Here is a 16,347-nt window from a genome sequence, read left to right as displayed (position 1 = left end):
TAGTAACTTTGGTTCAAACTTAATTTGTTTCTAAATTTGGTGTACTTTGAGTTCCCACCTGCAAAGTTGAACAGTTTTCTGGGATTTCCCTGATGGTCCAGTGGTTAACATTTCCAGCTTCTGTGGCAGGGGGTGCAACTTTGATCCCTGTTTGGGGAACTAAGAACTCAAATGCTGTGTAGTGTGGCCAAAAACCAAACCAAAGTTGAACCTTTTTTTTTTTGGTTCCAGTTATAGTGATATATTTATTTATTACAACAAATTTAAACAACAGGGAAGTATAGAAAGAAAGGCTTTTACAATTCTAATTCTGTCCAAAGAGAACAATTGTTAACAACCTACAGTATATCTTTCCAGATGTTTAGTTCTCTAATTCTACTTTTAAAAACAAAAATAGCTTCATTCCATACATGATGCAAGCTGGTTCTTTTGCTGTTTAAATCACGGACAAATTTTCTTACCAATGTATTTATATTATTTTCATCACCTTGTGTGTCCAGTTAATACCTCACAATATGGGTAATGCTATGTAATTCATTTAACCAACTTCTCTGTCAGTGGATATTAAGGTTATTTCTAACTTTTCACTTTTACAAACAATTGGTAATGAATATCTGTATTTGTTCATATGACTGAATGTTCCCTTAGGTTATAATATGTTGCCAAACCCAGAGATACCAACTGACACAATTTTACTAAAATCTGTAAGATAATAAAAGTGTATCTGTAAGATATACTTTCACATATACTGGATGTTAGTAACTTTAAAAAGTATTTGTTAACCTGATTGAGAAGACTTTATTTTCATATCTTTAAAAAAGTTAGTATTTTGTTGGACAGCTTTCAAATGTCAATTTACTACATCTTTCCTCTTTTGAAATGTGCCTTTTAAGTTTATCATCTCTGTGGAGTGTTCGCATTTAAAAATTTATATCCAGCCCGTACTTCGTGACACATAGTAGAGAGTCATTACTGTTAAATACCTATGTGCCGTTTATTATGCACATTTGTAACATTTTCAAAAGTATAGAGAGTAATACATAGAGCCCCCAGAAAGGCAACAGTTAGCTTCTGTATTATCTACAAGAGGCCAGTCTCATCCTTGCCACCCTCACCCACTGCCCACCCCACCCAGATTATCATAAAGCGAATCCCAGACACACTATGAAATGGTTGGTTTTTAGGGCTCTTCATCAGGTAGGGATTTTAATTCTTTGTCATATGGTACAACTATTCCCCGCTCCCCCGCCACTTTCCCATTTATCTTTTAGTATGTTAATGACATCTTGCGCCATACTGTTTTAAACTTTCATGATTTCACCTCTGTCAGTCTTTTCCTTTAGTTTTTTTTTTTTTTTTTCCCCTTCTCCCTTCTACATGCATTACAGTGTGGCTGTGACATCCCTTAAATGACACTGTTCTCAACTGAGCAAACCGGTAGTACTCTTACAACCTTCTTTATTCCGGGTGTGTGTGATGTTTATGTTTGGCTGTGTTGCGTCTTAGTGGCAGTGTGTGGACTCTTCTTGTAGTTCACAAGCTTCTCTCTGGTTGCTGTTCGTGGTTCTAGAGTGTGGGCTCCGTAGTTGCCGCGCTTGGGCTTAGTTGCCCCGTGGCATGGGAGATCTTAGTTCCCCGACCAGGGATTGAACCTGCGTCCCATGCCCTGGATGGTGGCTTCTTCACCACTGGATCACCAGGGAGGCCCGTGTTCCATGTGTTTTTAAATGTAGAGACGTCCATTACATGTGGCTGCCACAGTGATCCCCTGTAGGGTTTCAGAACTTTGTGTCATTTTAAGAAAGCCCTCTTCCAAGGTTTATAAAAATATTCTTTTATTTTTAAAAGAATATTATAAATGAATGTTTATAAAAATATTCTTTTAAATATGTTTTTTAAATGTATTTTAAATCTTTAATTTACCTGGAGTTTTAAGTTTCAGTATAAGGTGCACAAGTTACATGCCTTTAAATGGTCCCCATGATAAAGATCAATATGAAAACTTTCTACCAGCACAGTGAAGATAAATAAAGAGTTTCCTTACTAAAGTGCAAAAGCTGATGAATCAGTGTAAAATTATTTCTAATAAAGGGTGTTAGATATGTGCAGCCCATTATTAAAGTGAGAAGTAGAGAATCAGTCCCATGTGCTCAGTTATTTCCATTCTCTCAATGCCTCTGTTTTCTTTTTTATTTTAATTAAATTTGTTTATTTATTTACATGTCAATCTCAAACTCCCAATCTATCCTTCTTCCCCACCCTCCCTGCCCCCAACCATAAATTCATTCCCTGAGCTTGTGAATCAGTTTCTGTTTTGTGAATAAGTTCATTTGTATCCTTTTTCTCTCTTTTCTTTCTTTTGGGCCATGCACTGTGGCGTGTGGGATCTTAGTTCCCCAACCCGGGATCGAACCCTCGTCCCCTACAGTGGAACCACAGAGCCTTAACCACTAGTGCGCCCGGGAAGTCCCTATATCCTTTTCTTTTTTCTAGATTTTGCATAGAAGCGATATCATATTAGTGCTTCCGTCTTAAACCCTTGTTTTCTGTGGAGCCCCAAAAGCATGGGGAAGTTTTTCCTGTTATCAGGCTGGAATGTGTTAGAACATTTCAAGAGGCTTTGTTGGCTCAGAATTTATCACTTGCGTGCTGTTCCGGGGGTGTGGGGCTCCCTCACCCCTTCTTAACTGGACGAGGCCCCTGCCAGCCTTGGCACCTGGGAAAGGGGTTAGCCTGGAGGGAGCGGGGTGGACGTCCGGCCCAGCCCCCTGCCTCGGGCCCTCACGCGTCTGTCTCCTTCGCCAGGCACATCCTCATTTGCCTTGCCGCCTACCTGGGCTGCGTGTGCTTTGCCTACTTCGATGCTGCGTCCGAGATCCCCGAGCAAGGCCCCGTCATCAAGTTCTGGCCCAGCGAGCGCTGGGCCTTCATCGGCGTCCCCTACGTGTCCCTTCTGTGCGCCAGCAAGAAATCCTCGGTGAAGATCACATGAGTGGCAAGGCGGTGACTGGCCTCTCTGCCCCCTAACCTTCACCTGTCCGCACAGCCAGCCAGGGTGGGGCTTTCGCAGAGTTGGGAGTGGGGTCTGTCTTTTTAAAATTCTATTCCCTTGGGACCTAACTAGAGTGTCGGTGGACCGCCAGGACTCCACAGTGCCTGGGCCGAGAAATGCTTGCCCAGAGCTGGGAAGCGGCTGGCCAAGGGGCTCTGGTGTGTATTCTGTGTCACCTCCAGCTGCAGCTCCAGCTGCTTGTTGGGCTGCGTCCTTTGTGGTGATGGCAGAGCCGTCCAGGGGAGGACCCCTTGCTGCACACGCCTTGCTTCCGGGCCCAGCTGTCCCCATGTGTTCCAGGAGCCGACCCTGCCGGGACAGACACATCCTGCGTCAGATGAGACCCTCTGTCGAATGGAAGAGGCCAGAGCTTTTCATCTCAGGCCACCGTCCTAAATCAGAAGCAGACAAATGGAGAACACACAGGGCTTGTGCCCTAGGAGGCTGGCATCCCCCTGCAGAGCTCCGTAACCCGAGGTTTACATGCACGTGTGAACCCCTTTCCTGCTACCTCTGCTGAGAGATGGAGACTTGACTACAGATCCGGGTGAAGCTCACGTGCAAAACGCTCTATGCCAAAAAACCACACTCCACTTTAGCCATTCTGGAAGATGAGCACAATCTTTAAACGCTGACATGGTTTGCCGCCCCAACCGCACCCCAGCCCAGTATCCTCAAATACAAAGAAGAATAGCTAGGGGTGAGTGTTCCACACACAGACTCCTCCCCTCTTACTGCTTGGCCTCTGTGACCTTCCCAAAGGCCCGTGACAATCGCGGTAGGGATCCTGGTTCAAAATTTGGAGCAAATGTGAAGCTTGAGAAGTTGTTCTCATTGGAAACCTCTTGTCTGCTGTCCTGTTCTGGAAATTACCGTCAAGCATCTTGCCTCTTCTTTCTTTGATATCTACTGTGGGAATTACTCTCGGTATTCTCACAGGGTGAGGTTCTTCCTCAGTTATTTGACCACTTGCTTTTCTTAAGTGCTCGCTACAATTATTCACTGGCTGCTTTGGGTGCAGCAGGGCAAACCTCTTGCCCTCTAAGTTCTTCTCTCCTAAAGTCACACTGGCTGCAACTCATCTCCTCTTCACTGGGCTGAATGGAAGACCCCACATGTATCTTCAAGGTGCGAGGTGGGGATTCATGACCTCAGGGATACTCCTGTTAACTCAGGCATCTCTTGCTTTGCAACATTCCATCCCGGGAGCGGGCAGAACAGATGTGTTCTTCTCCTGTGGGTCAGAAGTATGTCAATCTCCGTATTTAAGAATGGGGCCGTAGCAATTTTGGCTTGTCTGGGCACTCAGACTCTCGTTAGAACTTGCACAGGATCAAAAGGTGAAAAGTCCAAGGAGCAACTGAATTTAGAAATGAATGACTTTATTCTACTTCTGTGGTTTTCAAATGATTTTAGCAGAAGAACCCTGTTGGCCGTAAGGCGTCTTTATGGAGACCTAATGTGTGAAATAAGTTGTATTTTATTAGCTTAATTTTATTTTGAGGTTAAGCTTGCAGCATTTCCTGAATAATATGAAAGGCAGTGAAATGCAAAGTAACAAATTGGTGGTTTCCAGGTTAGAAAGTTTTGCTATGGAATGAGTGTCCATGTTGCTTTATTGTAGTTTAAAAATCAGTATTTGAGTTAAATACTCATGGAATCGTTAACATATGAATATGAGACTTAGGTGGCTTGTGGAACAGTATTGGAAAACTGCTCTTTTAAGTCCTTTGGGTTTCAAGACTAGAGTTTTCTTTAAAGGGAGCTGTCAGACCATCCTCTTTTCAGACTGACCCACCAGGCATGGATTCTGTTCTCATCCATGCTGAAGGAGAAAAATGCTCTGAGGAGGGAGCTGGTTGTATTTTAAGCCCAGCTCTTTTAATGGGAAAAAGTAAGGAGAAGCAGAGTGTAGGTAATGATTTGTGTGTGCGAGGTTTAGTTTCTGTCTTGAAAGTTCCTCAGTGATGGGAGCATTGTCCCAGCCATCAAGGAGGGACCATTTCTCCTGATGAAATGAAGGGCATGTTCCTTGGAAACCACCACCTCCAGCCCCAAAGGCTTTGACCTGGGCCACCTGGAAGGTTCTGAATGACCTTGGAAATGGTGATGAAATGCGACTCTGCTAGAAGTAAAGAAGTAAGTGCCCTAACTTACAGGGCTAGTTCTCTTCTTCTGCAAGACAAATGGCTAAGTTTCAGAAAGAAAACTTTTGTTTAGGAAAAACAAAATGCCCTCCTAGCACATGCATGAGTGGTCAGTCCAGTCATGCCTGACTCTTTGTGACCCCACGGACTGCAGCCCGCCAGGCTCCTCTGTCCATGGGATTCTCCAGGTGAGAATACTGCAGTGGGTTTCCATGCCCTCCTCCAGGGGATCTTCCTGACCCAGGGATCAAAGCTGAGTCTCTTATATCGCCTGCATTGGCAGGAGGGTTCTTTGCCACTAGCCCCCTTCTAGAGGTTGATTTTAATGGGATGAGGCTGAGAAAAAGTGTGGAATAGGGTGGGAGTATTTGAGGAAGACAAGTCTTCACTCTATGTCTGAACAGAAATCACTATGTTTACCAGTGTGGGATGGTAAATCAAGAGAGTAGGAATATGCCAATCTTACTTCGTTTGGATTATGGCATCATTCATATTTATATTTACATTTATAGTCATAATACTCAAAGCACTACATGCTTTTTAAGGAAAAGGGGGATATCACAGAAAAGTTAACGAGAAGAAAACAAAGTAATCTATTTCTATGGCTCAAGGACAACCACTGTTAACATATTTTGGCATATTTCCTTCTTATCTTTTTTTCCCTAATACAGTTGTAAATAGATGCCTTTTAGAGCTGACAGTTGATTTTGTACCTTGAATAGAATATAAATGCCAGTCATATTTTTCCTGAAGAACAGGTTTTGGGATATTTGAGAGTTAGCTATATTCTTGAGTGTTCATCACTGGATTCTAAGACTTAACTACTGAGTCTTCCCTTTTTAATTAAGCCTAACATCAATGGGCCCTAAGAAATAATGAATTCTACTTTTTGATATGCTTCTGTACTTAGACGGACGAGTCCTAGAAAATAGCTGTTAAATATATGGTTGTACAGGTTTTGATGTACATTCCTTATTTCATTCCTTGATGTGCAATCAAGAATCTTTTTATCCCCCCTGGTCATTCAAGGAGGTGGAGATTTGACAGTTAGGAGTTAGGTCATGACAGTTACTCAGCATGGCTATTAGATATTTCTTCTGGTGAGGATTTGCCTAAGATTGACACCCAGCAGGAACTGGATTTGGAATATTAAAAAACAAAACATTAATGTAACCAAGTGATCACTTAAGTTAATGATTCTGATTTTATAGTGTCTGATTTTTAGAAAATGTTTCCTCCTTTTATTATTTTAATGTAAAGCCAGCACTTCAGTGACTACATTGCAGGTGTCTGGGGATAAGATGCCTGCATCTGCTTGGTAATAGGCTACGTTTGGGGGGTGCTCTGCGCCTGTCCCCCCGAAGAATGCCTGGAAGACATTCCTTGTGGATCAGAGATGTCCTTTTGGGAGACTAAGCATGATGATCATCAAGCACAGGATCTGTAAAAATACCGTCACCGATGCTATTTATGGGATTTCTCAGGTATGTAAAAACTTCTCATTCACTATGCTTACGCGAGCTGGTGCCATTCTGGAGGCTTCAGAACTGAGGGGTGAGCCTCCCCTGGCTCTTCATCGCTCGGGGCTGGTGTGGAACCTTCTGTCTGGGGGACAGGTGAGGGCTGAAGCTCGCCTGGCCCCAGCCTGTCTCATAGCTCCTGGTTCCCAAATGGACATGGAACCCCTATAGTCAGCTCTTTGCCTGGTTGCTGCTGATCCAGCTGGTCAAGGAGAAGTCTTGGGCTAGGTTGGGATTCTCAATGGATTTTGTAGACATCATTTTCCTACAGATTTTTTAATGGCCCCTACTTTAAAGAACTCCTTGTTTGAATCGTAGCTTTCCCTATTTGTTAAACCAGTTCTGAGAGGATTTTGTAACCACAGTATGTAATTAGAGCAAATAGATACATATTTTCAGGTGTATGCCTTGTTCTGTACTTTATATAGGGTGTTCTGTATAAGGGTAGTGGGCCCACTGGCTGTGGTAGCATTTAACCTCTGTTACACTGGGAGTAACTGAAGGCCTTTTGAAATGGAGCTTGTGCACTTTATGCTCTTTTTGTGAATTGACTGTGATGGCTATGTTTGATATTAAAGCCCTAGGGGGCATTTTCTGTGAATGAATAGGTATATGTTTGTTTATTTCCAAAATGATTTCTGCAACAGCTGCTATGAGAAATACATTTAAGGGACTGCATCAGTTCATGGCAAATAGATGGGGAAACAGTGGAAACAGTGGCTGATTTTATTTTTCTGGGCTCCAAAATCACTGCAGATGGTGATTGCAGCCATGAAATTAAAAGACGCTTACTCCTTGGAAGGAAAGTTATGACCAACCTAGACAGCATATTAAAAAGCAGAGATGTTACTTTGCCAACAAAGCTCTGTCTTGTCAAGGCTGTGGTTTTTCCAGCGGTCATGTGTGGATGTGAGAGTTGAACTATAAAGAAAGCTGAGCACTGAAGAATTGATGCTTTTGAACTGTGGTGTTGGAGAAGACTCTTGAGAGTCCCTTGGACTGCAGGGAGATCCAACCAGTCCATCCTAAAGGAGATCAGTCCTGAGTGTTCATTGGAAGGACTGATATTGAAGCTGAAACTCCAATACTTTGGCCACCTCATGCGAAGAGCTGACTCATTGGAAAATACCCTGATGCTGGGAGGGATTGGGGGCAGGAGGAGAAGGGGACGACAGAGGATGAGATGGCTGGGTGGCATCACCGACTCAATGGACATGGGTTTGGGTGGACTCCGGGAGTTGGTGATGGACAGGGAGGCCTGGCGTGCTGCGGTTCATGGGGTCGCAAAGAGACGGACACAACTGAGCGACTGAACTGAACTGAACTGAAGGTACATTTGCTCAAATTCATTTATTAATGAATTTGGGTATCATTCTTATTAAGCATACTTAAAATTAGTATATTTAATACTAATTAAACATTCTAGTTAATCATTGGTTTCTTCTTAGAGCTGTGAAATTAATACACTTACATATTTCCAGTATAAAAGTACCTAGAGGCAGTTTATTGAAAGGTCTGTAATTATGCCAGATGGATATAAAATCTCAAATGCAGAAAACATTTCATCTAAGCTGCAGTGCATCCAGTCACTGGAAGGAAGGTCATATAACAATATAAAATAGTAAATTAATTTAGCAGGAAAATTCTGTATATCCATTTTTCTTAATTTCCTGTGACCATTGTTTTTAAATTAAGGGATTCATAGGCAATCCTGTTTATAAGAATAATGTGACTATGAGAAGAGAAAGATTGAGTGGTCAGCAGTATCAGCAGTGCTGCCGTGGTCGTAGACATTTTTTTCTGGCCAGGACGAGGGGATGAGGGGTGGCCACTGAGGTCTTTGATAATCTGCTATAAGCAGTGGGTCTTCTCCCTAGGAAAATGGCCATACAGAGAATTACTTGGGTATTCAGATGTCCCGAGAAGCCATCCAGGTAGAGAATGTGTGACATGACATGAAGCCAGGATTCACCTCCTTTCTGGTGGTGAAATTGAGGTCTCCATAGCTCAGCATTCCTGACTGCCCTCCAAGACCAATCCCAGCCCCCTTCTGTGAGGACTTTCCATCACAAGGGATCGAAAACTTACACCTTAAGAGTTGAACAAATTTGAAAAACAACAACAGTTGAACAAATTTGAAATTTATGTCATCCTCAAGCCTCTGGTCCTGGTTTATACTTCCAGACTCTCCTTAAGATGCTATCTGGATCTGCCGTATTTTTGCACTGTGGAAATTTTTCCAGAATAAAAAAATGTTTTTAAATATGGTATTTGGGTTCTCTTCCTCTGCTCTTTCTGGAGCGGAGCTCAGCCTCCTCCTCTGGTCCCACCTTAAAGGGACTGGCAGCCCCTTTCCCCTGTTTACAGAGTTACCTTTTTTTTTTAAACTTTTTTAATTGGAGGATAATTGCTAAAGATTTATTTTTATCTCAAGTGGGCACTTTTGTCTCTGGTCACCTCCAGGCCTGGTGACCCTCTGAGTATTAACTCACAAAAAGAAGAAGAATCAACCACACCTGGGTTTTTGTTGGCTTATTGGCTTGTTTATTTCTTGCTAAAACATTTGATTCAGCTGCTTTACAATTGAGCACAGAGACCATAACGTGATCTTTAAGAATGTAACACAGAACAGTAAAGTCAGTAGAGCTTACTTTGATGTTAGGGCAGATGGTGGGAAAGTGGCTGGCTAGGGGACTCGGCCATGGCGTGACAAAAAATGCACGATGGCATCTTTGGTGACACTGGCTAGAGAAGGATGTTCGTGAACAAAGCAAGCTGTAGTCACCAGGATGGGGGGACCTGGAGCGATCCCTGGAGTATTATCGCCATCTAGTGGCCTTTCAGGGTATTGCTCTCAGCGGCACGTGTGAGGCCTTTTCCAGTTGAGACTCGGGTTCCATCCCTGGTTGGAGAAGATGCCCTGGAGGAGGAAATGGCAACCCACTCCGGTAACCTTGCCTGGAAAATCTGCATTGCTGCATTGCTGGCAGACTCTTTACTGTCTGAGCCACAAGGGGCTACAGTCCGTGGGTTGGCAAAAAAGTCTGACATGAGTCTGAGCACCTGAGCACACACACACTCACTGTAATTGTCTCAAAGCTTCCACAAGTTATGCAACTTCTTTTGGGGCCCAAGTATGTTTCCCTGGATTTTTTTTCAAGCTTCTCTCTGCCTTCATTTCCCTTTCTTGTATTCCTCCACCAAGTCATTCTTCACTCACTAGGTGTTTGATCTTACCTGATTAAAAAAAAAAAATCAGTCAAATACCTTAAACCAAATATTTCCCTATCCACAAAGCCAACTTTACATAGCTGTGATCTGGAGGAAGTTTTTTAATCCACTGGAGTTAAATTTAACTTTTGGTATCAATAGTTTCATTTACACAAGTCAAACATCAGTACAACCCCCCAAATTTAAAGACTGAATCCAGTTTGAACCATCGCTTTGCAAACACCTGCTATGCTAATACAGAAGTGATCAGGGGTGAGGTGGGTGTGGGGAGTGTTGAAGAGGAAGGAGACCATTAACTCTGCTGAAATCCCTACGTAAGAGAGGAATTTACGGTGCTGGGGAGGCAGGTGGGGGACAGCAGTGAGGTTTGACCAGAAAGGAGTTGAGGTTTGAGAAGTGTTAATTGATGGCCCATGAGTCACATTTAATAATATATAATCTCAGTCTGATTAAAGTATCCGTAGGGAGTAATACTTCCTAGGAGTAGTAGTATTTTCTTAAAGCCAATCTTATTTGAGAGTCCATCACATAAGTTATCTTTCAGGTAAGTTATCTTCTCACAATTATTATGTGCGGCTATTGTTATTCCTATTTTGAATACCGTAAAACTGAGGCTCAGAAATGTATCTTGAACACAGCTGTTTAGTGGCAGAGTCAGGTTTTGAACCCAAGACTTTTGACTCCAGTTCTGTTTCCATAAGTGTTTAATCTTATTTTCAAAATGGCAAAGGAGGTAAAATGTTTTTATATAGATAGGTGAACACTAAGTTGGGATTACTGGATTCAAAAGTATCCTTTTAAAATGCATGATTAGACAGTATAGAGTCGCAGTTGGCATGTATTGAATCAAGCTGTTGTTTAGTCATTAAGTTGTGTCTGATTCTTTGCGACCCCATGGACTGTAGCCTCCACTGTCTATGGGGTGTCCTAGGCAAGAATACTGGAGTGGGTTTCCATTTTCTTCTCCAGGGGGCTCTTCCCCACTCAGGGATCGAACCCGTGTCCCCTGCATTGACTTGTTTATTCTTTACCACTGAGCCACCAGGGAAGCCTCAGTAATCAGGATTCCCCCACCATCAAGCAGTCCTGGGTGATAGTGCCATCTTGTGGCCACAGGCAGGAACCGCACTCCATCCTCACACCTTCCCAGGAGTGGATGATCCGTGCACATGGGAACTCCTTCCTGGTCTGGCTCCAAGCCATGTCTTGCTCTTGGCAGTAGATCTGCAAATCCAATTCATTCTTGGCCCTCTCTACTTGGATGTCCAGTAGACACTCGCTTTCGTCTTACCCCAAACTTGCACCTTGTTCACCTTCTGAGTAAGTCAGGCCACTCCATCCAGTTGCCAGAGTCCCCACTTTCCTCATTTGTCCATATCTTACCTAAGGGCAGGTAAATCCTCTCCATCCCACTTCCCCGCTGTCTCAAATCCATCCATTTCTCTCCATCCTAGAGAGTGCCCCGCTGTCTCTTGTCAATTCATCCTCCATACAAAATACCACAGAGGGGCTGGCCTGACGGACAGACATTTACTTCTCACGCTTTGGGACACTGGAAAGTCCAAGACCAAGGTACCAGCAGATTTGGCTCCTGGTGAGGACCAGCTTCCTGGCTTGCGGGTGGCCACCTCCTCTTGTGGCAGGGAGAGCGTGCTCCGGCATCTCTCCTCCATGTTATGGGGGCACCAATCCCATCATGACCTCACCCTGACCTGCATGTATACACGCTCAGTCGCTCAGTTGTGTCCGACTCTATGCAACCCCATGGACTGCAGCCCGCCAGGCTCCTCTCTCCCTGGGATTCTTCAGGCAAGAATACTGGAGTGGGTTGCCATGCCCTCCTCCCGGGGATCTTCCCGACCCAGGGATCAAACCCATGTCTCCTGCCTTGCAGGTGGATTCTTTACCCACTGAGCCTCTGGGGAAGCCCCCATCTTAATCTGATCACCTTCCAAAGGTTCCGCCTCCAAATACCATCACTCTGCGGGGAAGCAGGTGTGGGCAGCAGGTGTTTAGGGCTTCAACATACGGATTTGGGGGATGCAAATTTTCAGGTCACTGCAGACTATATGAGGGCGATTTTTTTCATTTTCTTGGTGAAGTTCTGAGGCCTGGGGATGGGGAATGCATATCTGATCCAAGACCGCAGAGCCAGTAAGCGGCTCAGCTCTCTCCCACCCCAAACCTGGGCTCCTTCCCTTCTTCGTGGGCAGCAGAGAAGGAGGGACGGCGTCCACTGTGCTGAGTGGGGAGAGCTAAGGGAGGGACTTGGCTAATGTGCTCTGAGCAGCTTCACCATGCACCAGGCCCTCATGTGGATACGGGTTGATGGATCCCAGGGCACATGTCTGTGACATAGAAAGACCGGGGCTCGCAGGCTGAGTCACTTGCCTGAGGACGTGAAGCTGGTGACTGATGGAGATGTCACAGCATCAGCTGCCAGGTAATTGTGTGTGTTCTCGCGTTTGCTCACCCCTTTCAGATTAGGTCGGGGTTTCCTGTGGCGGTGATAACAGATGACTGCAAGCTTCTATGGCTCAAAGCAACAGCAATGTATTCTCTCACAGTTCAGGAGACCAGAGTCTGATTCTAGATGTCCCCCATGGGGGACTTCCCCAGTGGTCCAGCAGTTAACACTCGGTGCTTCTGCTGCAGGGGTATGGGTTCGATCCCTGGCTGGGGAACTAAGATCCCACTTGCCATGCTGGGTGCCTCCCCTAAAAAAAGTTCAAGATAAAGATGTCAGTGGGGTTGGCTCCTTCTGCAGCTCCGGGGGAGAGGCTGCTTCTGCCTCTCTCCTAGTTTTTGGTGGTTGCCAGCAATCCTGTTACCTCCACCTGCAGACCCATCCGCCCAGTCTCCGCCCTGCTGTCCGGCAGCTTCTCCCTGTCTCTGTGTCAGAACGTCCCTCTCCCTCCCTCTCCTATCTCTTATAAATCAGCAGCCTAATTCAGTTCAGCCTTGATGAACTAATTACATCTGCAAAGACCCTCTTCCCAAATAAGGTCATGGTGGGAATCCCCGGTCTATGCCAATTTTGGGGGGACAGCATTCAACCTACTGCCCTGTCCCACAAGCTGCTTCCTGCATCTGCCCAGAATATGGGGTCCCCTCCCCTCGTGCTTAGCCAGAGGCCCCAGAAGAGTGTTACAGAGCAGCTGCAGTCCCAGTGTGCACACGAGCGCACACATACACACCCACCGCAGGCTTCCGCCTTCTCCTCCGTGGCCCCTGTTGGGGTTCCTCTAATACCTTTTTCACCCCCATCCGAGCTGGGGAGTATGTACCCCACCCTGCCTGCTGCTGTTGAAAAATGCTTTGTGAAACAGTGAGTGGTGGTAGGATAGGACAGAACGGGTCTCAGGGAGCTTGGCTGCCGTTTCATTTGGCAGAATTCCCCCCTCTGTCCCAGAAGTTTAGGGTGTCTGGCAGGGGAAAGTCAGCCGCCTCTCACCCCAGACACCCCATGGCCGCCTCATCTTTGCGTGGCCAGAAACAAGCCCAGGGCTGAGCTGGCAGTCAGTGTTGGGGAGGTTGAATTCAGATGTCTATTAATCAATCGATCAGTCAATTCACAGAGCTAGAGAATGCAGGGTACAGTGGGACACCTTGCCGGGCCCAGGAAGTTCGCTTTGATTGGAAGGCAACGTCCACACTGGGACGGGAAGGCTGGAGATGGGCGGGTCGGTGCTCAGCGGAGTGCTCCGCGCTCTTGGCAACAGCACTGGGATTGGTCGATTGGTCTGTCCGGAATGTGAGGCAGAGAGAGAAAGTGTGTGAGAGAGAGGGAGACTCAAGGTGATTGTGCTGCTCATCCGAGAGATCCCCTCACCAGCTGGTACCAAGGGTGGGGATACACTTGTGCCCGAGTGCCCGGCGGGTGATGGGGAGATGGGGCGGGAGCCGGAGAAGTAATGGGCCTTGGTCTTGCGAGGGGGCGCGCTGCCCAGAGTGCCCGCCAGGGGGCGGTGCAGCCCCGCACACAGCGCGGGGCCCAGGGTGGCCGTGAACCCCGCCTCCCGCGCAGGCAGCAGAGGGTTCTCCCAGGCGTGGGGCTCTCTGCCCGTTGGATTATTTCTGTCAAACTGCCAAGACTGGCCGTGGGCTGCAGAGATTCCGGCCCCAGGGTTAAGGTCTGCACTCTGTGAGTGCAGATTCCTGGACTCTCTGGGAATCAAACCCAGATTCCAGAGAATGGGTTTACCCCAAAGCTGCTGACACCTCCTGTTCTGGGCCCCTCACCTGCAGGAGTCCACGTTGAACCCTTGTTCGTTTTTAAAACTATTAGCTAATTAGGACCTACTCTATAGCACAGAGAATTCTACTCACTACTCTATAATGCCATACATAGGCAAATCTAAAAACGTGGATGTATGTTAGTGTATAATCCACTCACTTTGCTGCATTTGTGAAACTAGCTCAACATTGTAAATCAGTTATACTCCAATACATTAAACAAATTTTTTTTTTTTTTTTTTTTAGGCATATACCACGAACTATGAGTGATTGCATTACAAATTACCCCAACACTAAATTATAACAGGGTTTCTCAGGTGGAGCTACTGGTAAAGAACCCACCTCCTAATGCAGGAGACGTAAGAGATGCGGGTTCGATCCCTGGGTCAGGAAGATCCCCTGGAGAAGGAAATGGCAACCCACTCCAGTATTCTTGCCTGGAGAATCCCATGGACAGAGGAGCCTGGCGGGCTACAGTCTATGGGGTTGCAAAGAGTCAGACACGACTGAAGTGACTAAGGAGGCATGCAAGTTATAACAAAAACAAATATTTACCATCTCTCCGTTTCTGTGGGTCAGGAATTAAGCAGGGGCTTGGCTCAACAGTTCTCACTTAGGGTTCATCAGGAGTTTCAGTGAGATGATAGCTTAGGATTTGGGTATGAGATGTGGTTAGGACTCTCTGAGCCTCAGTTTTCTCATCTGCAAAATGGAGATAATAGAAGTACTCTTAGGGTTGTTATGAGGATTAATGAAATAATATTCACATGGCAGAAATGGCCAATTGCCTGCCTCAGGTGCAGTTCCCTCCTCTTTCTTTGTAATAGAGGCTCCAGTGTTAAGCTGTAAGGATGGATGGCTGTCTGGAATAAATCTACATTTTCCTTTTTTCCCCCCAGTCACTTCTGTTTGAAGAGATAGAAGAAGAAGTGGTAGCTTTCAGGAAACTTCTTGTGATGGTACTTTTATGGGTCAACCTGACTGGGCAAAGGGATGCTCTGATAGCTGGTAAAACATTATTTCTGGGTGTGTTTGTGAGGGTGTGTCTGAAAGAGATTAGCATTTGAGTTGGTAGACAGAGTAAAGAGGATTGCTCTCACTAATGTGGGCAGGCTTTGCCCAGTCCTCGGACGGTTTAAATTGAGCAAATAGGCAGAGGAAGGACACATTTGCCCTCTCTGCTTGAGCTGGGGCATCCATCTTCTCTTGTGTTCAGATGTTGTTGCTCCTGGTTCTCTTGCTTTTGGTCTGGGATCAGCTTACACTGTTGCCTCTCCTGGCTCTTCGGCCTTTAGGTTTAGACCGAAGCTACATGACCAATTTTCCTTGACCTTGACCTTACAGAGGCAGATTGTGGGAATTCTCAGTCTCTATAATTGCATGAACCAATTGCAATAAATTTCTCTCTTTCTACCCTATTGGTTCTAATTTTCTGGAGAACCTGAGTAGTACTTCTTTTAAAAGAAACTGCTGTCTCTATTTGTTTCTTTTGTTGTTTCCCTTCCTCTGTTTAACTTCCTGGAATGTGGGTGTGGTGGCTGGAGCTCTGGTCACCATTTTGGAACATGAGGCCAAGCAGCAAACTGTTGGGATGAGAGAATAGTGAGTTGGAAGGAGCCTAGATTCCTAAGTTTTGTGAAGTTGCCGTACCAATCCTGGATGGCCTACATTATACAGAAATACACTTTCACCCTGTGTTTAAGCAATTGTTACTTGGGTTTTTTGGCGGCTGGGGTGGGGGGGGGGGGTTTCGGCTCATGCAGCTGAGCTGAGCATCCTACCTGACTACACCTTTGGCAAGTGACTGGTAGTAGGTACTCCCCTGGTGGCCTCAGATGGTAAAGAATGCTCTTGCAATGCAGGAGACCCAGGTTCCATCCCTGGGTCGGAAAGATCCCTTGGAGAAAGAAATAGCAACCCACTCCAGTATTCTTGCCTGGAGAATTCCATGGACAGAGGAACCTGGTGGACCACAGTCCATGGGGTCACGACTGAGCAACTAACACAGGAGGTGCTCAGCACTGGTAAGTGTTTTGAATATTCAAAGCTGGGGTTGAAACAGTCAATCAAACCTCATAGCTTGGATATGGGGAGTTAACAGCCAGGATGGCAGGGAAAGATCAGTGGGGCCAAGAGACCTGGGTCATAGTTTCAGCTCTTC

The 16,347-nt window shown here is 45.7% G+C and overlaps 1 protein-coding gene across 4 annotated transcripts in view; it reads left to right on the top strand.

Moving 5' to 3' along the window:
- ACER2 (alkaline ceramidase 2) overlaps window positions 1-7,320 on the top strand; it is a 33,022-nt gene extending 25,702 nt beyond the window's left edge. For all 4 annotated transcript variants that reach the window (XM_065907818.1, XM_065907817.1, XM_065907815.1 and 1 more), the window contains exon 6: window positions 2,806-7,320. In XM_065907818.1, coding sequence (XP_065763890.1) covers window positions 2,806-2,992 — 187 coding nt within the window. In that variant the 3' untranslated portion in view covers window positions 2,993-7,320. The remainder of the gene's footprint in view (window positions 1-2,805) is intronic.
- Window positions 7,321-16,347: the final 9,027 nt, after the last annotated feature.

Source organism: Muntiacus reevesi, chromosome 17 (assembly GCF_963930625.1).
Source record: "Muntiacus reevesi chromosome 17, mMunRee1.1, whole genome shotgun sequence".
Classification (NCBI taxonomy): Eukaryota; Metazoa; Chordata; class Mammalia; order Artiodactyla; family Cervidae; genus Muntiacus; species Muntiacus reevesi.
This window is presented reverse-complemented; position numbering and strand designations above follow the sequence as displayed.